At 40.2% G+C, this 25,745-nt stretch overlaps 2 protein-coding genes across 3 annotated transcripts in view; both read right to left on the reverse strand.

The window, feature by feature from the left end:
* Positions 1–10,442: 10,442 nt before the first annotated feature.
* Positions 10,443–17,416, reverse strand: LOC310919873 (biogenesis of lysosome-related organelles complex 1 subunit 4-like; the record flags this gene model as incomplete). The annotated part of the gene is made up of 5 exons (XM_083879451.1): positions 10,443–11,423; positions 14,698–14,832; positions 15,513–15,614; positions 16,828–16,899; positions 17,204–17,416. The coding sequence occupies 5 exons, from the start codon at positions 17,414–17,416 to the stop codon at positions 11,325–11,327; spliced, it is 621 nt and encodes a 206-aa protein (XP_083735577.1). The 3' UTR covers positions 10,443–11,324.
* Positions 17,417–18,072: 656 nt separating this feature from the next.
* PARD6G (par-6 family cell polarity regulator gamma) overlaps positions 18,073–25,745 on the reverse strand; it is a 65,534-nt gene continuing 57,861 nt past the window's right edge. For both annotated transcript variants that reach the window (XM_083878662.1, XM_083878663.1), the window contains exon 3: positions 18,073–20,785. In XM_083878662.1, coding sequence (XP_083734788.1) covers positions 19,926–20,785 — 860 coding nt within the window. In that variant the 3' untranslated portion in view covers positions 18,073–19,925. The remainder of the gene's footprint in view (positions 20,786–25,745) is intronic.

Here is a 25,745-nt window from a genome sequence, read left to right on the forward strand (position 1 = left end):
AGAGGAGGAAACCACAGGGTGTGAGACCATATTCATCTTCACAGCTGCATTTTCCCTTTGCTGGCAGCAAGGCAGGCAGCAGAACAGAGAAGGAAGTCAGAGAAGGTGCAGAAGGAAATCTCTTCCCAGTCTCTCTGCTGCAAGCAGCAGTAGTTGGCTTAGGAGGAGGGTGGAGAGCTGGAGTTGGCACTATCAAAGCCCTATCAGGAAAAAGCTGCTGCTTCATTTGCTTGCAGGAGTGAACAAACCATGGACCAGTCTCAATGAATCAGATCCCTAGTCTCTGAAAATGCTCTGCTAAACTTGAAATACTGGACTGTACTACTCCAAGGACATAAATCAGCGCTCAGCAACAGCCAGTGCCACTCTATGGCCGAGACAAGGAGTAAAAGGGATTTTAATATTTGTATAGTTGGGAGTCTCTGGTATTTGAAATGTTCATTTATATCCTCATACTTGACTGTTATATTTTATACTGTTTATGTTTTAGATCTTTATAATATCCAGCTGAATTATAAAGCAACATCCCTTCACGACCTGGACTGCTGCAGGAAACAGCACCAAGCATTTTCAAAAGTGACCAGATACACCTGCATGCCATTGACACAACATCTTGTGAAATCACAACTTGGAAAAGAATGTTTCTCTGAGCTGACAAAAAATCCAGTGATAGCTACAAGGAAAAAAAATCATATTTTTTCTGATCAGAAAACAAGGAAACCAAAATCAATGCTCTGGCCTGAAATGTAAAAGTATCAGTACAAAGTAAATGCAATGACTCATCAAAGACAGGAGAGCAGTGTAAGCTGAGACATACAAAAGCAAAAAGGAAGGAGGGACCTGGGCTTTTTTATTATTTCAACATCACCTGCTGAAATTTCCACACTAAAAAACATTATTGAAGAATATTATCAGATGGAAGTTTAGAGGAGGTATATACACTAATAATTAAGAATGCAAACAAGCCTCTGAAAATAGTAAGAGTGATTAAATAAAAGCCACTGCTAGTGTTAATTTTCAAGCTGTAAGCCATTAATATCCTTTGACCAGTTTCAGGCAGTATCAAAACAATGTGAATGGCAAACAAACTAATGTGAACAAACAGGATTTTCCTGTTTGTGAACAAACAGAATTTTCCATTTGCTTTATGATGTGTCAAAGCACATCCAAAAGCATGATTCCTTTACACAGAGAAAACATTAGGCTGACACTGGTATTATCTAATAGTGGACATTGGAAATTACATTACAGCTACAGAAATGCCCTGTGCAGTCAGAGGAGTCCAGTATTCTGCCTCTTATGGCCACACCTACTAAATGTTTCTGGAAAAGGAGAAAAAAAAGGTGCAGTGTGGACTGACTAATTTTTAATTGTTTCATCTTCCTGTTAGAAGGAAAGCAGAACAGAAACAGCTGTCTAAGAAAAGTAACACTTACCTAGTAAAGACTGGTGTAATAAATATTCTTTCTGGAAATAGGCTATAGAGCAGGAAAGGGAGGAAAGGAAATGAGAAGGAAAAATGGAATTTGAAAGGAAGTGCATGAATCATTATAATCAGGCAGTTAGTGATAACTCATCTGCAGTAGAGCTATTTCATCTGCATCCTGAAAATCTGTGGCTAAAATTTTGGTGTCAAACTGACTCGGCCATTCAGATGACAAAGCATTCCTCCTCCTTTTATCCTATCTTCCCTTTTCTCGTAACAAAGCAAATTCCTTTCAACTGCCCACATCAGCCACTTCTCTTTACCTTGATGTGACTGACCCTAATGCCCAGTCTCATAACTTCCTCTGGTGCTTCTTTGCTTTCCTGTCTCTTCTGGAAGCTTCCTGCACCTCTCTTTCTTTCTGCTGTGCACCAGCCTGCCCCAAGTGACCTGCTGCTTGCATTGTGACCAGCCCTGGGTAGCCACAGGCACCCCTGTGGTGCCCACAGGTTGCCCAGGGCTGTGGACCTGGCAAAGCCAGTGCTGGAAGTGGCAGTGTGGATTTCTGGGCTCAGCTGGGATTGTGCTGCTGCTGCCGCCTGCTGTCTCATCCAGCTCAGGCTTCACAGCCGTGTGCCGACAGCCTTCCATATTCCTCCAGGACCCTCCACCAGCCAGCCATATATGGCCAAATCTGTAGAAACTCAGGATTAAACAGATGTCTTTCGATAGAGGAAGGAGCCCCAGGCAGATCCCAGTTTACCTGTTGTCTTCCCAGAGGTCTGCCTGCACACAGCTAAATACTCCCCTCCATCTGGCAAGGGCACCCCCCTAAGCAGGGGTCCCCAGCAGCTGTGTGCCCGTTGCAAGGGCCCTGGTAGCATCATGGATTTCAGCCTGCAGATTTCTGTTCCAGCAGCAGTGCAAGTAAGGAAGTAACAGCCAGCCAGCTGCTGCCTGTGCAGATCCCCAACTGCTGGCAGGCAGGTTCAGACACATATAAGGAAACCTGAGATGAACCTTTCCACGTGTGCATGCTCTGATGGGTCCAGTTGATGCAAATGCCTGTCATCATCAATGTTTTGAGTCATTCATTCGTTCAACTGGTCGGCATCTATCAGGTAAAATACAGTGTCTACACAGACTGAGACAGACACATGACAACACTGTCACAGGCAGGCCCTGCCAGGGAGGTGTGAATGCATCCCATCCTGCTTTTAAATACAACACTGAGCAAGTGTTTGTCCACAAGTCAAACCATGCAGACAAAGGGTTTGTGAGCAATTCTAAATGTAACAAATCTTTTTTCCCCAGACACCCTTAACAAGCGACACTAAGGACCAACAGTATTTAAATAAAACCATCACACAGGAATAACATCACATATAGTTACAAAAACCATGAGTAAACTGTAAACTTCTGAACAAAGCTGTATCAGTCAACCAGAAAACTGCTTATTTTTAAAGATGTAAAAGGAAAACATAGCAAAAAATGATGGTAGAATATTTGAGAATATTCCTTCTCTTACAGTTATGCCAGGCTTTGCATCTGGGCTCTATATTTTTATTGCCATTTCACCTGTGAATTAAGCCAGGTTGTGTAGCAGATCACAAAAAGTCAACTTGAACACTGTTGGAGATGTTAATTTTCCTTGCAAGACCAGATACTGCTTTTTAGCTTGACCATAATGCTCAGTTGCTGAAGAAAATGAAAAGAACTGAGCTGAAAAGAGGAAGAGTGCAAAAGCAAGACTATACCTCTTTTCTCAGCACTGTGCTGTTATTAGATGGCCACATCCACAAAACCCTCACACACAAAACACCAGACTGTGATTGCAGAATAGTCATTGACTTCAACTTCTTCCTACACACTGCAAGATAAAAGCAGCGCGTGATTAATCATCATCATAGAATTACGGAACGCTTTGGGTTGGAAGAGACATTAAAGATCACCTAGCTCCAATCTCTCCGCCACATTGGGGGTTGGAACCAACAATGGTCCCAAGGACTGGGTGCCAAGCAAAGGTCTGGGGAACAAAATGTTGTGAGTATTGTTGTCCAAAGGAGTGTAGCACAAACACTGCTGTTCTCTTGAGAGGCCCAGCTGACATTCTTCAGGATCATCTAAATGTCTGAGAGTAACAGTGCACTAATCTCACCAGAGCAGGGCAGTGAAATGCCCGCTTTGAACTTGGGATGTTCCCCAACACGGCTCGAACTACAGGGGTTCTTGCTTCATGGAAGAATCAGACTAAAACTCTAGTTGCTCTCAACTAGCTTAAAGCAGGAGCCTCCACAGGAAATGCCACTTCCCACCTGTCCAGATGCTCAGCGTGCTTCCCCTCCACCCTCCCAGGGAGAAAAGGGGCTCTGTAAGAGGCAGAGGAGAAGGTACCCTGGACACACTTGTGACACAAAGAAGGATTTGAGAGCACTGAAAAGAAAGAGAGTTCTGTCGTTTCCTCAAGGTGTTACCTGTCTCCTCCAAGGCTGAAGTGGGTTGAACAGTATCTGGAGCATGCTTCATGGGCTCTCTGCTTCACCACAGTACCTCAGGACCATTTTACCAGGACCACTGCTCTGTAGCTATGATAAGAAAAGGTAAATGACAGCCCAGGTGAGCACAAATACACAAAGGGGTTCAGTCCAGTTGCTGATCTCCAGTAGTGGTATACCCACACAAACACACTGACAAATGCAGCACCTGTATTTCACCTTCTTCTGCAGTGCCTCACAATCTACTACTTTTTATACCTGACCCACATAACTTTTGTTTTAGCAAAACCTCATCCTACTGATTGGAAGTAGCTCCTGCTTAACAGCCACAGATTTAGCTATTACATTAAAATATCCTTGTACATGAACCACATTATGAGTCAGAAAGTAAATTTGAGCAGTTACTCATAAATGAGATCACACAACTCTGGTAGGTCCTGGAAACCATCAGTTTAAACATTCAGAACAAGACAAGAAAGCACATCTGATACAGAGGAATAACTAGAGAAGAAACAGGAAAAATGCAGGTTGTGGTACTGTTTAAACCTCTGATTGTTTCTGCCTTAAAGTACATGGGCAGTCCTAGTTTTCTGATCTCAAATAGAAATGGGAAAGCATCAGAGAAATGCAGAAAGGATGTGGAAGCTTCATACACAAAATAGCAGGGCTTTAAGCAACCTGTTCTAGAGGAAAGTATCTCTGCCCATGGTGAGGGGTGGAACCAGATGATCTTTAAGGTCCCTTCAAACCCAGGCCTTTCTATGATTCTTCAGCCAATGGAAGAGATCATGGAAAAGGAAGTAACAGACATTACTACAAGCGGATGAGCAACACAGATGGCTCATGACTGTTGACTGTGTCCTCCAATACAAGAATTAGGAGATATTAAAAGAAGCTTGTAGGAACAGGGTTCAAAAATATGAATGTGGGATGCAACAGAGAAGGTGCTTTGGCAAGGAGATTTTATTTTTGTGCACACTGCCTCTTGTCCTACCAGCAGGCACTGCTTGGTGCTTGTGAAAGTGCTTGTCTCCCCCTCCTCTACTTCCTCCCTTCAGGTATTTATATAGATTGATGAGACCACTCCTGAGTCTTCTTCAGGATGAACCATCCCAGTTCGCTCAGGCACTCCTCACAGGAGATGTTCCAGTCCCTTAATTGTCTTTGTGCACCTGAACTGAACTGAACTAACTCCAGTTAGATCTGTATCTGTCGCTCCATCATCTCCTCTCCAGCAGCAGCTTTCCTACCTAACATTTACATCAGGCTTTTCACAATTCCCATAATGTCCATATTCAAGCGCCATCATATCTGCATTTATCCCAGAACTTTGGTTCAGTCTTTTTACCCCTGCAGAGTGCTTTTTTGCCACCCTGGGGCTATGTCTGAGCTAGCAAGTACTTCAGCAGAATTCCGGCAGATTTGTAGCTTAATTTTTAATTGAGTTTAATCTTGGCCTAAAACTAGTGCAGGGCCAGCAGCATGGAATGAATACCCAACAGCAATTGCAGCAAGTCAGCTAAACTCCTGAGCAAGTCTCTGGCTGCATTCAATCCCAAAAGAATCCATTTTACTCCCAGAAGCAGTCCCATAGTGCAAATTAATGAGAGACAGAATGCTATTCAAGATGGGCACTGGTATCTTGTATAACCCTGCTTTCGTTGACCTCTTTCTATTATTGACTCTGTGTCCCCATCGTTTCATCCAACTCACTTAGTAGAATCATGACTTATCTCACTGGTACATGTAATGAGTTTGCAAAGGCACTGCTCATTTACCTTGTTGGCTAACATCATACTTGATTTTCCTTAGGCAAGATTCCTCTGGCATTACTGCTTTGTGTTGTCCTTCAACTACAGAAACACAATTAAATTCAGGAGAAGTCAAGCTAATAAATCCAGAAAGAAAATACAATTTTTGTTCAATTATATTGTTTGGTTTGGGGTTTTTTTGCTTAATTATACACTGGATTTTAGATACAACAGGCACACTTCTAAGAAAGTTCCCAGCAACCTCTGACACCAAGAATAAGGGTACTGCTTATCACTAGCAGATGAACCATCACATTTTAGTTGATAAAATGTTGCTGAAAGCGGGCCTCTGAACAGGACACACAGACATCTCTGCAATGACAACAAGAATGTTAGTCCCAGTACCTTATTTCTTTCCTGTTCTTCCTTCCCTCTGTGTTTCCAATCAAATTGCAAAGCCATCCCTGTAGAGAAAAGGGCTAATCCAAGAAACATGAAGGAAACAGATGTTAATTCCATAGCAAGCATCTCCCCGGCTGTACATGAGGAGATACTGCCAGGGTAAGTGCTTTGCCTGCCTTCTCAGGGGGGTGGCTCGGAGTAGAGGAGTGTCATCCCCTTACCCTTGTGCCAGGACATCAGTGCTGGGGCTGGACTGTTTGGCTTGGCAGGACTGATTTTTAGGCAGAACAGTCCAATGACCCAGCTAACTACCTACAAGTCCTACTGCTTTTGAGAAAGAGGCAGTAACCAGAGGCAATAGCAGCAGCCTGGTCCAGACACACACACTAGAACTTCTAGTACAGTTATAGCCTCTCCTAAAACTATGTACTTGGGAATAATGCACACTAGAGGGAACAAAAAAGGCTCCTAAACTCTGAAAAAATAACAACATCACATATATATGTCATGTCTGTTGTGGATCTCCATTCATACCTCTCAGTTCAGGGATCTTGCCCTCATCTGTTGATGCTGCTCACAGCTCTGTCACCATGAGTTCACACCTGGGAGTGTGTCCTGGCTTATCTCCTGGCTATGCTATTTTCTGTCTTTTCCATTCCTGCATAAGGCTCTCTCTTACCATTCCTTTTTTTTTTTTTCCTAATTAATCAATTAGAACCAGCTTTATTGTCAGTCTGCAGTTCTCAGGTGCTTCTGTCATGAATGCCAGCCCTCAGTTTTTAAGGTCCTAGATTGTGGAAATTTCTGCTTTTGTTTTTCCTTAAAGGTTGCTTTCTAGGCCTCTCACTGGTAAAGAAATTCCTGGCAGTGTCACCTATAAGGAACAGATGGCAATTAATTTATTTTTAAATAATGTAGGCATTGAGCTATTCTCATGAAACCTACAGCTTCCGAAACAGTGGGAGATGAGAAACTGAACTGGATATTTATCCTTCTTTTCTCAATGAGTGCACTTCCCCGCACGAATTCTGTCTCTTTGTCTTTTCACTCAGAATTCCCTGATTAAATCCTTGCTAACATTCAGTTAATTTTCTTAAGTTTGTCAGCACATTTATATATCTTCAATATAATTTTCAATATATATTTTCAATATACTTTTTAAATGTACTATTTAAGGTCCCATATACATAGCACATTGGAATGATTATTAATGCAATTTTAATGTATTTTTATTACTTTAGTAGTCCATCAAAGAATGTACAACTAATATTAAAGTCAACAAATATGAAATATCATTTTGAGTCTTCCATGTAGATTTTAGACAGGATATTTCAGTTTCCCTACCATATCCTTTAGTCTCACATAATCCCAAAGGCATTATTGCAATTTTTCCTTTTCACACTCTGTATGTATAGGTGATTGCATTATGTCTCCTTGACACTGTACTGTACTGCCCATGAGCAGCACCTTCTGTCCTCCTTTTTTCTGTGTTGCTTGTTCCTTAGCACTTTTAAGACATCATTCACCATTCACATACTCCTTACAGTTCTTCACAATCATAAAAAATGGCTAGCATTGAAAGAGTTTGTGAGTAGATAAAATCAAGCAAGAAAGCCAAGAAAACTCCCAAAATCTCTGAGATCAGCTGGAGTCTGTACTACCATCTTTAGGTTATACCACCACCCATCGGTTCGAAGCAGAATCAACAAAAGCAGCTGAGTGGACAAAGCCTCTGCTCTGCCGCTGCAGCACAGCCTGCCAGCAGCTCAGCTCCTACAGGAATGTGAATCCCAGCAGCTGGAAACTCCTCGTCCCTGATGGATTTAGCTGCAGTGGCCAGAAAGGTACTGACTCCTCTTATGGTCCTCTTTGACCATAGCTGTACCTGACAGGAATCTTGGCTTTTCAAGGATTTTATAAGTAGCTGGTCCAAGATGAGATTTCTCTTCTACAAAATGTGAGGAAGTTTAAAAAAGTAATCACTTTTTTTTTTTTTTTTTTTTTTTTTTTTTTTTTTTTTTTAATGGGAACCTTATTTACCAATTGTGAATATAAAGTTCTTTTCACAGATGAAGGTGCAAGCTATCTTGCTTTTCCTTCTCATTCTGGGAGATCTTCCACTCAGAATCACTCTTTACAGCTTAAGTTTGCTACTTAATTCTTAGTATTGCAGGTAAAACTACTTAATCTTGAAGGTTATTGTCAGCAGAAGTAATGAAATGCCATAGGTTTTGATGTCAATGTAATCCAGTGCATCTTTAAGTAATTTATCTTATTTGATCAGATAAACCATCAAGCCTGTTTCTTTTCATTTCAGTCATCTGCACCCTTCTGTAATTTCTTTGGGCTTTATTGCAGTTGCAGCAGCACTGCTTGACTGGAACAAAATCTGCCAGTCCAAAAATAATTAAATACAAATCTCAATCTATATGCACCAACTTCAGGCATAGTTTATCATTTATCTAAACATCTATGTAAGACAGATCACACTGATTTTTGTCCAGGAGCTATGAAAAGTGTAGACCTCTAACATTCAGTCCAACGTGACTGTGACATAACCTCACTGTGAGTATTTTGTGAATGCAGCTTCTGTGACATATTGACATACATTGTATGGCAAACAGGTAATTTTTAGAAAGCTGAAGCATTAGTTTCAATTAGCATTAGGCTAATGCTAATCAACATTGGCCTAAAATGTACATAACTATAAGAATACAGAAACTTTTAGCATCACTTTTGCTAGGATTGCTTTAAAATGTTTGCTTAACGACACAGAAGTAAGATTTGCATGCAGACTCCTTTGTTGATATTGAGCACTAGCTCATTTCATGTGCCTGATACCCAACCTTTAGCAGCTCAGTACAGTAACCACACCTTCCTTTACATCAGTTCTAGATGAAGAGCTCTTCATGTTGAAAACAGGTGATGTAGCCCCATAGTTACTGGCTTGTATCTTGGAACTCGGGCAAGAGGAAAAATGTTGTGTAGGGAGAAATAGAAGTACAGCCTTCTGGGGCTGTGAATATTGGTTTCAGTGATTTTGAGATTCAGACTTTGTTTACAGCTATCAAACCCAGTTAATCCTGAATCTATTTCATAATACAGTTATTACTGGTTTTACACTAATCCAAGGTAACAGCAGACAGAAAAAAAGAATATTTTGGGTCTTTCTTTACCAAGTGTGAACACTTGGGATGTGTTTTATGTTATTCCTATGTCATGACACTGACCATGAATAAGGAGACAGCCAAGGCACAAACAAACTAGCAGACTCCATTCTGTCAGTATCATGAGAATGCCTTAATTTCATAACCATGAGCTTAATTTCATAACAGATGAACTGGTATTTTGTACCATGTATTTTTTAAAAGCCTCAACTTTATTGTCTGTACTTTTATAGCATTTCCTTAAAAAATTTTCGATATATTGTCCATTATTTTCAGTAATAAAAGTATTTTGGAGAATTTCCAACTATACTAACTATAGGAACTGTCTGATTTTTGTTTGTGGTGTGCCTTGAAGATATAACTTTTTTTTCATTCAACAGTTCAAAAAAAAATGCACACTTCAAAATATATGAATTTTCACTCTCATTAATATGAACAATACTGTGCAAAAAAATACTCACCTATATAAACTTGCTAAAATCTTTATTTATCTTTCAATCATCATCTGTTTAAAAGAAACTGCATTTTGGCTCCACACAGTGGAGGACAAAGTTATTTGAGAAGGTGATTAATTTAATTAGAAAGTTCTTCTAAAGATACCTTTTTTTTTTTCATACCACTGTTAGTATGTTTAAGAGTATTTGACTGTAGCCTGATGTTGCTACACCATGCCTTTCAGAAACGCAACTGTTGCTCCAGTGGAACACCTGAATAATGAATTATAAATTAAAACAAGGAGAATGGGAGGGGAGCTCTTCTTCAAAGTCATGTCTGTTTCTTTCTGTCTGTTTATATGTTATTATTTTTCTAGAGTCTTGAGGTTAAAATTCAGGTAGGTTTTACATCATAACTGCTTTTGGAGCCTACTAACTTTGACTTGAAAATCTTTGGTTTAATTTTTAATAAATGTTGCTTCAGATACTGAAGATGTTTAGAACCCAATCCCTGCTGGTCTTTGAGACAGGATCTATCAATATATAATCTCTGCTCTGCAACTCCATACCTGTTTTGTGCATGCAACATGAAATCTAGAGAAATATTGTTTCTCTAAAGCATTTCTCCCAGACTTGAATTTTGAGTATTGTTAATGAGCTACATTGGCAATAGAGCAGCAGAGATAAAACTTGTTCAGAGAAATACATCAGTAACACCTGCTAGGTGGGTCAATACTGTCCAGGGAAATGCAAGACCACAACAGGGGTTAGCCAGCTATTAGTTTATTGATAATATAAATTGCAAACAGCATGGGAAGCCTCAGTAACCACAGAAAGTTGTGAAGGAAAAGCAATCTGGTCAGGTACCTGATCAAGGTTCAGTCCAGTCATCCCTCCCTCAACTCAGATACTTGTTCTTTTTGACAGCAGGTTTTATACATCTATACATCTCTCTATATACATAAATCTATTTCATGCCCACCTGGTTACACATCAAACAATACAAAGATGCACTAATTAAAAGCTTGGGCCACTGTGACCTGAGGATCATCAGTGGAGGCAGGATGTTTGCTCTGTGAACTAGGACTACATCACATGCATTGAACCATGCCCTTGATTCCTTGATGATCTTCCAAGTCCTGTTCCTGCAACAAGCACATCCCACTGTGGTGCATTTGTCTTTACAAACTGCAGGGACCAGGCTTAAAACCTTGGAATAGATGATTTTATGCATAGTTTTTCTTTCACCTCAATCAGCACATTATGAAAAAAGACAAATAAAGCCCCATCCTTGTGGTATAGCTACTTACACTTGCAGCAACACAGATATTTATGCGTTAAAAAACTTACATACAATAGTATGTTTCCTATTATTTCCATATTAAAAAAAATGTAATGCAAAAATATTCTTAAATTCCTTCCCCAGAATAATCTGAAAACTTACATGGTGTTTTAGGAAGGCTTATGAAATAATGTGCACAAACAAAGATTACCTGAAAATATTGCCTGAAGGAAGACAATGAGAATCAGAATGGCAATATGCCATCAATAGTGCTTAGAAAATGCAGCTGTTCTGAGGTTGGCATTCCTTTTGTTCACTTGGCTCTCTCTATTCCAGCTGATTCACATCAATCCCAATGCAAAAATCATCAATAAGGTGCTTCATTAAGACATGGAAAATAGTCTTCAGTCTTGAAGAGGACTGGAGGTTCATAGAGGGTCTGCTGTTGTCGTGAGGAAGACGATTTCTGCAAAACAGATAAATTTATTTTTTGCCTTTTTCATGAAGCATTTTAAAACAAAGACTGCAGAGCTAAATTGCAAAACAAGGAAAGTTTCTAAGGCATATCTCCTTAGCTGAATAAATTCTTAATCATAGCTCAGATGAGTCTGGCATATTCCTAATGTTAGTGAAGAAATGCAGCCTTTGACCTTTGCCATTTCAGCACTTAAACAGACCCAGTCCTGGAACATGTATGACTTGCCAGCACTGCAGGAGCCAAACTGTACCATCCAGCAGATGGGAGAGTCATTGTAACCTTCACCTTTCCTGCTCCAGCCCTCAAATTCTCCTCAGCCACTTCTTTTGAGTCAACTCTGGGCCTGGCTTCTCATTTAGTTACTCAAAAAGTCTTCCTGTGCAAACACACCTAGCAAATGATTCTTTCAAGAAGGTTGCTGCTTCTGCTGAGCTTCTTCATATGACATATTGTTAAAAATAATCTGGCAGTGGACTGGAAAAGAGCTGTTACACTGTTTTTCAGGAAAGGTTTACATGTTTCTTTTAAAAATTAACTGTACATTGTTTTGCTATGTCAAATGGCTCATTGAAAGAGACAACATCAAGGACCACCAGTGATTACTGTGTCAGCCTTGCTGTGTGTAAATAACGCTGCAACACAACACAGACACGGTATGTTTTCAATGCCTGACATTAAATAGAATGCTTAAAATCAAGATTTTATTCATTAAAAATTCTTTTCAAGAAACAAAAAGGTTTTGATGAACTATTTTGTAGAGCCCTGTCAATTTGGAATGAGGAAATTAGCCTTCCTCAATAATAAAGTTGAAATTATACCAAACATAATTTGTAGCCTTGGAGTTTAGAATGGTTTTACAGCACCAAAATAAAAATATAAGTAACCACACCTACAAAACAAAGAGGAAACTTCTCAATATTCAGATGAGTGTATACTTGTATTCCATATGAAGTAAGTACAAATTTTCCTGCTGTATACAAAATTGCTGATATTTTAATTTATGTCTTTAACTTTACAATACCATTAATTTCTCTAAGTTTGTTTTGCAATTCAAGTTGCAATGAAATTAAAAAATACAAAGATCTGATCTATAAACAGTGTATATTATGAGTGTTCTCTGTATCACAAATTTTGCCAAAAGTAAAAGCAACCTTTAAAATCAAAGTTCTGTTTTTTAAAATCATTTCCTACCCTGCACTGTCCTATCAGATAACCACCTGCAAGCATGGGAAACTAAGGTCACAGGTTTTCTGCAACTCCTGACACGGATTTAACAGGATTTGTATTTGCCTCTGTGCAAGAAGGGGGTAATTTCAATCCAGTGAGGGAATTTATAGGCAGGCACACTACCCACGATTGCCTAAGCACACATTTATCATTAGTTATTTTTGCAGCTGCTTAGCAGACATTTATACTTTTTGAGAGTCTACATTCTTAGTGATATTAGAAGTCTTATAGTACTGTTCTTTACAATGCCTGATATTCACAAGGGAAGAACTTTGGGCAAAATCTGAAAGGGAGATTATAAATACACGCCTTGAGAAACAGAAAATACAGCCTTTGTGTAAAGAAACAGATACATTTAAATGGGAAGAGAATGAGGGAACCTGAGTAAATTTAAACTAGCAGTAAAATGTGAACTACAGCTACAGTGAAAATCATGACACCAGAATAACCTTCTTTTCCAAACCATGCATTTTACCATTGATGTATTGAGCTAGTTAAATATCAGGCATGTGGAGAAATCTCTATAGGCATTTTCATTCACAAATGTTTGTGTTTACTACTGAAAGTAGGTATTTTACTATGCAACACCCAGAACCACCGTGGAACAGTAACCTGCCTTTTAGTGAATAAAATAATGCCAGGAAGTTCTGAGGGTTATTTTATTGCTATCCATAATCAAACTAAGAAACCACTGGAGATGCCAGGTTCACCTTCATGACACTTTCAAAGATCTTCTACCTTTTAAATTGTGGAAAAAAGTGCTAATTTGACAAAATGTTCCCACACAACACTAAAAAAGGTACTTTCTTAGAACTATCAAACTTTTAAAGTGAAAATTGTAATTCCTTGGTTGATAACTACTTCTAGAAAAAAAATGGAAAATACTGATCAACATTGTTCAAGGCAACTTGTGCTGTTTTTGATTTTGTAACTGGCCCATAAAGTGCAGCTTTGTGCTGTTTCGAGAGATTTTTAAAAGAAAAAAATGACAGAACTCTAAACTTAAATACCAAGAAAAATGAAGGAATGAGATATTAACTAACTTAAAGACTGCACAGTAAAGAGCAGTGAAAAACAAGTTCCTTGAACTGAGCCTTAACAAGACAACACATGCTCTTTTTGTATGTATTTTTCTCTGCTGCCATACATGCTTGGAAGATGTAGGAAGAAAAACATCTTGAGGAGCCACAACCTTCTTCCTCTCCCCCTCTACAAAACTATTTTTTTCATCATTCTTACCAGAATACAGAAAACTGAGTTAGTACAGGATGAACATATGAAAAGATAAAACAATCTGTGAGCTGACAAGATGCAAAAGAGTAGAACTTAAAAATGGTGTACTGCCAGGTGATGTCAAGAAGCATCAGGTATTCAGCTGATTTTTTTTTAACCAAAATGTTATTTTAAACCCAAGGCATAATGACAGTTCAGTGTTAGATAAGGCATCTTTGAAATATACCAGAGAGAGCACCTCACGCCTTTTGTAAGGGAACAGTCCACAAGGAAAAACAGAGAAAACTGCATCGTTAGAAAGTTTACCAAGGCAGTAGGTAACGTGATTATCAAACTGTGTGGATTGAATATAAACATGACTTTTACTTTAAAAATACTGTGCCAATTAGCTTTCATTTTCTTTTTTTGTTAATATTTGCACAGTGATGTTATCAATGCAGAAGGATCCTTTAACAGTGTTGCCTGTACAGGCTTTTCCTACTTGCTTTGCATACCACCAGAGATCAGGGGTGCTTTAGTATAAAGGCTTGTGCATTGTGTGCTTTTTTGTGTCCTTCACATTCATTTTGTTGTGTGCTCGGCCTTCTTTTGCAATCTTTCACAAATCCTTGTAAGAAATTTTATTTTTAAGTTTGGTTGTTTCCTTCGATTTTTTGTAAAGATGCCTGAGAACTCTGTAAAAATCCTAATAAAGTATATAAAAAATGTACAGCTACATTCAGATACACGTGTAACAAACATTATTTTCATCATCTACTCTAGTATGCAGAGCAACTAAGCTGGTCAGCAAAACTTTACTTACATTAAGGAAGGAAGGCATGCTGATTGTGTGCAAGATTTTCTTGAAAGTGCTCGGAAAAGCTCCAAGGTCTGTTTCTGCCTTAGTGACCCGTTCTTCCAGTCCAGCCACGCTATTTCCAATCATTTTCACAAAAGCCTAGTGTGACAAAAAACCCCAACAAAATAAATATGACATTTTCACTAACAAAATAAAATGGTATTATGTATTGCAAAACAATGGTGAAAGATTCCTTCCTTAAATGAGGAGTTAAAAATGCTCTATTTCCCTTTTGCCTAAAAGTCCATTTTAATGCTAGAAATTACTTGGGATACTTAAAAGGCCAGGTTAAATCTAATAAAACCAGGTTAAATCTAATAAAATAATCTTCCTTTTCCAGTTTCAAATAACTAATTTGGAGTTTTCAGAACCTAGACTTCTATCTGCCTTTCTACTACCAGAAGAAAGACCAAGGATCTGAACCACAGTTTTGAAGCGTTGTTGGGGATCAAGACATCTCTCATTCTACTTGTTTCTGAAACTTTGAAAGCTAAGACAAAAAACTGCCTTGCTTCAAACAGTCGATGAACAAATTATATATATTTTTAATATGTTAAAAAAATATCTAAAACGTGTCTGGAATTCCCACAGTCCCCAAAAATTCTTCATAAATGTAGTCCTCTTTATTAATTCTGAAGTATTGAACCCAGTGGGGACATGGAGAGCAGAACTCACCTGAGCTCACTCCACATGGGTGCACACACACACAGAGATATGCAGACATTGACTTTTCCCTCTGTTAGGAAACAAAATGCATCCAGAAGACAGCAAATACATACCTCTAGTTTGTCAATCTTCCTATATATCTGCCTCATTTCTGTAGCTTTTGTGTAAATTTGAGGTATACTTTCATTGACAACTTGAGAGGAATCACTTCGAATCTAAAAACAATGAAGGAAATAATACAAAAATCAATGAATGAAACAAAATGTTTGGTAGATTTTATTGTGGAAACTAGAACTGTGCTCCAATGAACAGACTAAAATTCAGTTTAAAAATACCTGAATAAATTAACATAAAAACACTAAATTAAAATAAATATGCTATAGCTTTTTGTACAGTTTCCAAGTAACTTTGTAGAAAACGTATTTTGCAGAGACTAATATTTGCCTCTATATTTAAATTTAAAAATAGGCTAATCTTCTGAACTGAGATGGAACATCTTCTAAGACACACTAAAGAATTAAATATATTAAGCTAAAGTTTTATCTTAAGTTTTACTACCTATACTTTTCCTCGGGTTTGTTGAAAAAGTCAAAAATCTTGAAAAACAAAAATCTTAGTTTACTGGTATTAAAAAACCCCCCAAACCTAGAACAGAATTGTGTGGGAAAACAATATCTGCCACACTTTAAAAGACAGCCTATCTACCAATGTCAGCTTACAGGAACTTTCCATTCAGTTCCCCCATCTAACCTCATGAAAAAAGTGAAAACAAAGCTGCCTTTCAGAAAAGAGGGTCCCCTAAAGACAAATTCAGCTTTGGTGGTCTGGGAACTCCAATTAGATACTTTCATTATAAAACCAACAAAGGATGTCTTTATGAATTTTTAAGAATAAGCAGAATATCTGTTCTTTAAAACCTCTGTCACTGCACCATTCAAAATGGGATTCTGTGCATATACACAGAAAAGAATACAAATACAACTACATAAACATGCAGTTAGGAAAAATTTCTTTACTGAAAGGGTTGTCAAGCATTGAAGTAGGCTGCCCAGGGAAGTGTTTCAGTCACCATCCCCGGAAGTATTTAGAAGATGTGGCACTTTGGGACATGGTTTAGGGGTGAATATGGCAGTGCTGGGTTAATGGTTGGATGTGATGATCTTCGGGGTCTTTTCCAAACAAAGAAGTTCTATATGATTCTACGACTTTATAGCTATATGAGCACATTTTGCTCTGACATGAAAGCTTGGCAGTTTTCACCCTGAGTTACCTGATTACCAAAGTAAGTCATCCGACTATCAAATGTGTTTTCATACTGGAACATGCCTAGACTAAAAGCTTCTTTCTCTGTGTGTCTTCCCTACAAACAGCGATCAAACTGTGTTTAATGTGAGTTCAGAAACACAACCATGTGTAAATTATACATACCATGTCCAGCATTCCCACGAATTCATCCACCCTGGTCAGTAAGTCTTCTAGACTCTTGTCTAAGCTTTCTATCTGCAAAACACAGATCACTTAAAGTGCTTCAAAACACACACACACACAAAACCCCAGCCAGTCCCGCAGACAAGGCTACTGAGTACAGACACGGGTCAGACTACAGCCGGTCCCACAGGAATTCCATGGCTTTCCCCTCTCTCGGCTTCGCTCAGCGAAGGGACGCGGCCCCCGGTAGGGCCCGTCCTGCCCGGCCCCAGCCCGGGAGCGTGTCCAGCCCCAGGGGCGGCGCTCCCGCCAGGCCCTTTCCCTGCGCGGGGCTCTGTGCGCGCTCCCCGGCCCGGCCCGGCCCGGCCCCCCTCACCTGCTCGCTGAAGAGGCTGCGGTCGGCGAGCAGGTACGCCGAGTAGGCGGCGGCCGTGGCGCTGAGCGACGCCTCCGAGGCGTCCTCGTCCTCCGCCTCGCCGAGGCCGGAGGCTCTGCTCTGGCTCTGGGACACGTTCCCGCTGTCCGCGCCGGGGCCGGTGTCCGGCAGCTCGGCCCCAGCCCGCTCCCCCGCTCCGGCCGCCGCCGCCATGGCCCGGCCCGCTCCGCCCCTCACATGACCCGGCGGGGGCGGGAGCGGGCGGAGCGCACACGGGACAGGGAATCGCGCCTGGCTGGAGGAAACTCGGGCTCCGCCCCTGCTGCGCGCTGGGAAAGGGAGGCGGCTCCATGTGCGGGAGCGTTTGTGGAGGATTGGCCTTTAGCGGGGGCCGGCGGGCCGCTGCTCCCTCAGGCACACCCCGAGAGCCCCGGGTTAACCCCACAGCCGAGGGCCCGGCCTGGGAAACCCGAGCGGCTCTGCCGCCTTTCCACGCGGATTCCTCCCGTTCCGGCCCGAGCTGGGAAGGGAGCTCGCTGTGAGCGGACACTGCACAACGCAGCTTCACCTGTGGCTATGGGGCGCTCAGAATAGAAGCTGGTGTGTGTGTGTGTGTGTGTGTGTTTATTTTCCCCAGGTCTGCAGCAGGCCATGCTGTGAGGAGGGCAGGAAGCTACTTGGTTCCCATGGAAATCAGAATAACAGGAACCTTTAGTAAAAGCAGCGCTGAAAAAAACCCCACTGCGCTAAAATGATTGCGTAGTTTTAGAGCCACCTCAACCTGAGGCCTTGTTTTCATAGGGAGGGGAGATACTTCCACAAAAAATGCTTGAGGCACCGGGAAGAAATGCAGAGTAGAAGTAAGACAGTGAACATTTTATTGCAGACAAGGTCACATTTTCATCAGTTAACTAAGGTAAAATGACTAACTTCAGCCAAACAAATCCACTTATTCATCCAAGTAGTCTTATTTAAGGTGTAACATTTTTTTCCAGATAAAATGGTCTGATTGACTGAAGTATATCCAGCTACTCGTTTATTTTACTGCACCAATAATCGGATTTTTTTTTTTTATTAATGAAAACCTTTGGTAAAGTACAGACACAGTTTTAAGATGAACAGGATCAATGTTCCATTCTTACTGTGCTGGGAAAAGTAAGTACAGCTCTACAGCTGCTTTGATACCTAGAAAAGTTTTAATTAGAGTAAGTGAAAAACTTTTAAAATAAACTCTTAAAGCAAATCTAAAAGAAATAAACTAAGTTCAATGTCCCAAAGATATTTAACCATGAGCAGAAGACTGGTTGTTCCACAGGTATTCTAAATTAGCGACAATTAATTAGTCCACACATCCTTTTTCCAGCCATTACAGATTCCAAAACGGAATGTAATTTTTCCAAACCAAGACTCCTGAATTTTCATATTCATAAAATATTTAAGAAATGTCTATTCCACCATATAAAAAAAGCTTTAATGTACTACAAAGTTAAAAACAAAGAGCAAATGACACAAGCTAAAAGTAGAAAAATACATTTTAAAACATTTATATTTTGTTCCTTACACTGATCAAGATATAACAAAATATTTTAGATTAGACCACTTTCATAAAAGTCATGGTGTTTCCAGAAGCAGACAGGTACTGACTCAAAGTCACTGGTCACTCACTGGCCACCTGGCCACCCAGCAAAGGCGTCTGACCTTCACAAATATCCAGTATATTTTAGCTTTCTGGAAGTCCTGTGTAGACATTAAGCTTTATTACCGGAGGAGTCAAAAAATAACAGAACTATTCTAAGTTAGGCTTGAGAGTCAGTCAGCACCCCTCCCCTCCATAGGGCAATCTCTTGCCAAGGAAAGACCTTGTGGATTCGGGTCGCCCCAAAGGTACAGCAAGGGCTGTATCAGCTCTGAGGCTTGCACGCCTAAAACTCACACGAACCATGATTTTGAAAAAAACAGAGATGATGCGGAGCGGGGAAAAACAACAAAAACAACAACAACAAAAAAGGAGGTATTATCTAATAAATATGGTAAGAGAATCCAAGAAGGCAGCGGCGCTGCCCCCGCCGGCCGGCAGGTGGCGCCCATGGCCCGGCAGCCGCGCGGTTTACATGGATATGGATTTCTAGTTTCCTTTGGAAAATGTGTCTGCAGCGTCTCCCGAACGCTGTTACTACCGGAATAGGAAACGGCTGCTTTTACTGAGCTCGTCTGGATTAGACATAACGCTGGGAAGATGGTGTAAACAAGTAGGCAGAAGGGCTGTATGTAACAGAAGAAGACGAGATGGCTATTAAGAAGCACTCTCTCCCTAGCTGGTATTAGAAGAAAACCAGGTTCCACTTCAAATAGACACATCTGTTACTATTAAAATCTAATTCATATACATGCATGTATAAATACATCTACCCATGCTTTCAAACCTGAATATATAACACTGCCATGGGTAGCCTGTAAGACTGCTTAGATCTTAAACAAATTTGTGTTCTCACTCCAGGGCTGGGACATAAACCAGGTTTTGCAGTCTGGCTTTCTCCTGACAAATTCTGCAGTGCATGACAGTTTTATGTCTAACTCCAGATGCCACGTTTCCTAGAAAGCAACAATTTTCTGCACCCGTGAGGTCTGTGAGAATATCAGCTTCCTGTTTTGTGCATGTGTTGCACAAGTCAATTGTCCCAATTGGCACTTAAGACTGTAAGAAGAATTGCAGAAATTGCTACTAAAGTGTAATGACTGTTCCGTCCTCCTCAATACCTCCTCTGGGGATAACCAGACTGTGTCGGGGATCAGTTTTTAAGGAACTGAGTAATTTGTGGATGTTGCCGTTGCTTTCTCGGCCAGAGTTGTTGTTGAGCACCAGGTCCCTTTGAAGTCTGTGGCTAAGGCTGCTGCCATTGATTCGAGAGAGGCTACTGGAAGTAAGGCTGTGCAGTTTAGGAATGTGTTGTGGCTCCAGACCACCCTCGATGACAATGTCAGCCTCTTCATCGCTCTCCATTTCATCAGGATGGAAGTTCTGCAGCACGTGGGATGTAGACAAGCTGTGGTGACTCGCAGTGCTGTCTGTAGACTGGCCTGAGCTACCAGACATCCTACTGCTCCGAATAATATTGTTCCTCTGGTTTGCTGGCTTGACCGTGATAATGAGATTATGGCTGTTGGCAATCATCATGTCTGTGACTTGGTCAAGAGTCTTTCCCGCTACTTCGATGCCATTAACTTCCAGGACTTCGTCATTCACAGCCAGCAAGCCTGTGCTCTCTGCCAAGCCACCAGGAACCATACGGGAGATGAAGATACCGGGTACTTTTTCCAGCCCGTGGGGAGTCACCCTTACGCTGGTGCCATCGCGGATGTAAAACCCCAGGGGTTTCTCACAGCCGTGCCGGTACAGCCTCACTCTCCGGTGTGTTTCGGGTAGAATGTCCACGTCGATTATGGAAGACACTGGTCTGAAATCATGAGGCATGCTGATGTTGATGTGGGGACGCCGCCGGAGGTTGTCATTGCGCAGCGTCACCAGAGCCTTCTTCTTCCTCGACAGTGTATTGGTCCCAAAATTGCTGTAGTCCACTTCATCTGAAAGAGAAACAAGACCAATGTATCAAACAAAATAATTAATCTGCAGAGTATTTTCCTCCTCCAACTGGTTCAGTGAAAGCACTAATAGTAATACAGAAATAATATGAAAAAAATAATACTAATATGGTAAAAAATCAAATTATTTGTTCCATTTACTCTAATCTTTGTTTCACTTCATGTCCATCAGCACAACATTCAGAATGAATTAATTGTTTACAATGACTCCCCATACTTCCATGTTTTGGAGAAAAGAGACTTCTGATTCTCAACTCTTGTCAACTGTGCAGAAGGCAATTTCTTGCTGCAAGCCTGATACACCATCTTGGATATTAGACTGTATTTTCAGGGCTGGATTATAACTTTACACATTCCTTACCTAAAAGTCTGAATTGGGGAGTATTTTAATATTCAATACACTGCCTTAACCTTAGGTACAAACATGAAAGCAACAGTGCAAGAGAGTGGTTTTTCAGCCTAGGCTTTTCTAGTAAGGGAGTTTTGTTAATAAGCCACTCTTGGCACATCAGTTTTCTCTCTGGAGGATTTTACTTCAGTTCAGCTGAACTTGACAGCAATAAAAAGTGCTAAAAGTGACAGATAATGAAAGGTACTGTGTAAGCAAGCAGCCTGGTAAAAAGAGAAGTGGGTAGAAGGAAACTCCTCTGCTTAGTCTGTATGCTAAGGATCACAGAATGGACCTGGATTCACACAGACACTCCTGCCTTTGAGAGCAAGATTCACAGGAAAATGCCTTTCTGGGGTCTGCAGTTTAAGGAATTGTTTAAATATTTCAGTCTCTATAGCAGTTATCTCAAGGGCATGTGAAAAGTGACCACCTTAAATTCATCCAAGTAAACTAAGTTATTCCACAGAAGAAGTTCATGTTGTGCTTTGCATAAAAAATACTTAAGTCATGAAGCTGTTAGTGTACAAATGGTGTCACTGCATCTCACAGTAAAAATACTGTACATATTTTAAACATGAACCATGCATTAGCTGGAAAGTTATTTCACCAGGAGTTTCAGCATGCTTTTCAGATTAACTAACAGACTTTCAGTTTATTCTCCTGTTGAAGATGAGCAGTACCATACAAAGTACAATTACAGAACTGCCACTAAGAAAATTGCTTATCTGACTAATTAACCTTGCATAGCAATGTTTGAGAGAGTAAAACAATGCCTCTACCTGATAAAGGTTGGAGGGGGGGAAAGGGTGTTAGTTAAAAAAAAAAAAAAAAAGCTTATAATTGCATTTTTATTTCTTACAAGGTTTAATTTTCAAGCCCACTTTCAAGACATATTATTGACAGACTTCAGTTAAATGACATTAATTTACCCTAATTAAAGGACACTAAAAAAAAATGGTCAGTAGATCCTGATCAGTGGTCAGATGAACTTGATCTAACTGAGCCTCCTCAGAGCAGGGTGTTAGACTAGCTGGTCCCCTGCAATCTAAGTTATACAGTGATCCTACATAGTCCTTTGGCCTGGAAAAAATAATTTAAAAACTTCAAAAAGATTATTTCTGCATTCTCCTATAACTTGTTTACACTGGCTATAGTAACCCTGAGGAGATCACAAGGCATCTGGAAGGTCATCCTGAAGAAAAAGTTTCTGTGAAATCAAGATATTCCTTGGACAAATCTGTTGTGTTTAACCTCACATTCACCTCTTCTCTGTCCCCACAGGATGTTCAGACCTGTACCAGCAGCACATGCCCTATTGTGCAGCTGTGAGGTACAGGATTGGAAGTCCTTAAAATCACCCAAACACAAGAAGCTCCCAACTGGTTTCTGGCAGGGTATTCCCAGCCAAAACAGTGACTGTGGAGAGATGGCACCTCCTCAAGTCCACCTGGTGAACAGTCAGTGCAGTGAGTACTCTTTTGAGTACAGCCGCCAATTACTGCAGCCAAAGCCAGGTATTATTCCTCTTCTTCCATCAACAGGATCACCATCTACCTTCAGCTACTTCTGATGGATGATTCCTAAGGTTCGCAACAATTTTTTTCCTTGTAAAATATGGGTGTACAAAAGATATCTTTCATCACCACAGTCTCCAACACTATGCCCAGCTCACCCCCACAATTCATTAATAAATTTCTGTGACAGTCTTATGAAAACAACTTCGGGCTTCAGATCTAGAATCCAAATTCTTTCTTACTTGAAATACAGTTCTGCAGAATAGTAATGCTGTGCCTTAAGGCCTAAGAGAACTTTTATCACAAATTTTCAGTTTAACATGTCAATTAAAATTACACATAGGTTTATGCATTTAAGACTGTCTCTAGGAGTACTGGCAAAAAAGGCTAAAACAAAACCTGCATTCCTTAAAGACTCAGAAAATTAGTCAGGTCAGTCCAGTTCATTGCACTGCAAGTAAAATGAAGCACATGCCCTAGTTAGCCATCTATCCCCTGGAAGCACGCAGGTAGCTGTTATCTCCCTGTCTCTCTCTGTTATTATATTAATACTTAATTACTTTAGGGCAAACTTGCAAAAGCTTTACCAAATAATTAATCTGTGAATATTTGTTGACAAAACTGTTTTATTTCCCTTAAATTAACAACAACCTAGAGAGTTAATTCTCACAAGATGCAAGTTTGTGATGACAAAGTAGCAAAGTCATAGAAGTATGATGCCCCTCCTAACAGACGTAAGTAATTTCTGAAGCACCTCCCTTGAGCTGAAGCACCAGCAAGGCATTGGCACAAAAGAAATGGTTGTTTTGTGCTGTGACCTCCTCACCTGTGCCCAGACCACTAACTAGTCGCCCCAGATGACTGCCAGCATTCCTAACCTCTGAACAGCTTCAAAACAACCACCTCCTTTAATAACAAAAAGCCCATCTCACCACAAAAATGCTCACTTTTTCCTCCAAACACAAACCAGGCGTGAGCGGGGATTACATTACAAGTGATGCAGGTTTCCTTCAGCGTGGGACCACTGACTGTTCTAGAATTTAGTATTACAGGGCTAGACCATGTTAAAAAATGAAGTCCATGTCCTGCTGATGACTGGATTTTTGTTTTTAAAGCAGTGCCAAGCAGCATTCCCAACTCTGACTATAAATGGGATTCTATATGAGGAAGATGAAATCTAATTGTAACAGGTAAAAAATGTTACAAGCTATTACAGGTTGGAGAAATGAGAGCTAATTTGAAGAGTTTTTAACAAAAAATACTGAATTTATTTTCTAGAAATGATTTGAAGTTCAGAATTCACGCTCTTTGGCAATACAGGAATTTTTACTTCAAGATAATCTGCTCTCTAGCCATTACATTCTCTTAAGACATCATCTTAAATTTTTTAAAAAAATATAAAACAAAAACAAAAATCCTGTAAAGCAAAACACCTACACCCTCAATGTCGTTTAGAACCACTACTCTTGCTGAAGGAATAAAGCAAAGTGTCTCAACTGAAGTTTAACATCAGCTGTTGCTGTGGCAGCAGAAAGTCATCACTCACTACCACAATGGAAACAAAATTTCCTTCTTCACAAGGGAACTGGGAGAAGTAAGCCAGCATCATTCACTTTTATCCCCTAAGGGGTGGTCACACAATGGTGCATTGCTCAGGTGATATGTGTCAGGCTGAAATGAAATTGTATCAGTGCATAATTTATGATGACACCTATTTAATGAAGGTCAGCAGCTTGTTAGGTTTTGAGTTTCTCACCACACAGAATTTCAAGCAGGATTGCCACTTCAGCTAAAGAAATGGGCTGTGCTTGATGCAAGAGCAGAATGTACCATATGGAACCAGGCAGAGCTCATATTTCATTTTTTATTTGTTGCAATATCAAATTCCCCTTTTGCTCTGCAAAAAGGGTATATAGAACTCTGCATGTATGCCAGCATGAGAAGTGTCATCAAATGGCACAGCTGAACAACGCTTAAAGCACTGAATCTTACAGGGTGTCATATTTTCTTATGTCTCAAAGGAGGTCAGAGTTAAATGTTACATACAGGTGAGAGAGAGAGAATTAGTCTTTTAGGTCTTGAATATGTCCCTCATTTCTCAGAATATGCCAGATTATATGGATCATTTTAATCTACAACATACAGTGCTTTCAGATAAGATGTACAATGAACTCGATGGATAATCCTGGATAACAACTAAACTTTAAGACTTGGACTGAATTTTACTTGTGCCCATAATTTGCTTCTGACTGAAAATACTGTTCCTGTAAAAAGAGATGAGGAACATAATTTACCACAGGTGAAGAACTCCTGACCTTTTCAATTCTCTCTTACTTGAATCTGCAATGCAAAGCTACACAAAAATACTTCAAACTCTTCTGCAGGCACTAAATAGCCACTCTTTTCTCCAAAAGCTTCAGCTTTCAGTATGTTTGAAAAAACATTTTCTCTATTAATGAGTTACACAAAATCTGAAGTATTTTGGTTGAGTCTTTTCCATTACTGTGTGTTTGATTAGTGGGATGTTTTGGGTTTTTGGTGTTTTTCTAATACCATTGTCACTATCTACTTACCCATAGTGACCTTTCTGTTAGAGTAGATACATGTACAGATCTCTTCATGCAGAGATGGAGAGTGTGCTCACTTTCTTGACAATGGCGATGATGGTGGTTAAAAACACACCTGTAAAAATCTGTAACTTTGAGGTGCTCTTCTAACAATTCTGTAGTCAGCCCGTGCCTTTACAGAACACCTTACACTTTCCTAGTGGGCATCACGAATCCTATCATTAAGTCACACAGGACACAACAGCAGAGCATACTAAAGGGCTATTTATAAGGCTAAGAAAACTGCTTAGAGCATTTGGTTGTAGCCAAGAGAGTATTGTATTTCTGTAATTTACATGAAACAAGAAATTATAGACTTTCTGAAAAAGCCACCAGGAGCACCACTCCCACTGCTTGGACAGCTGCTTTTCATAGGAACTGCCTGCCAGATAAAATACCAAAGCTTAGCCAGATAAGATTATATAAACAAG

This window comes from Zosterops lateralis (genome assembly GCF_965231275.1).
Source record: "Zosterops lateralis genome assembly, chromosome: 1".
NCBI lineage: Eukaryota > Metazoa > Chordata > Aves > Passeriformes > Zosteropidae > Zosterops > Zosterops lateralis.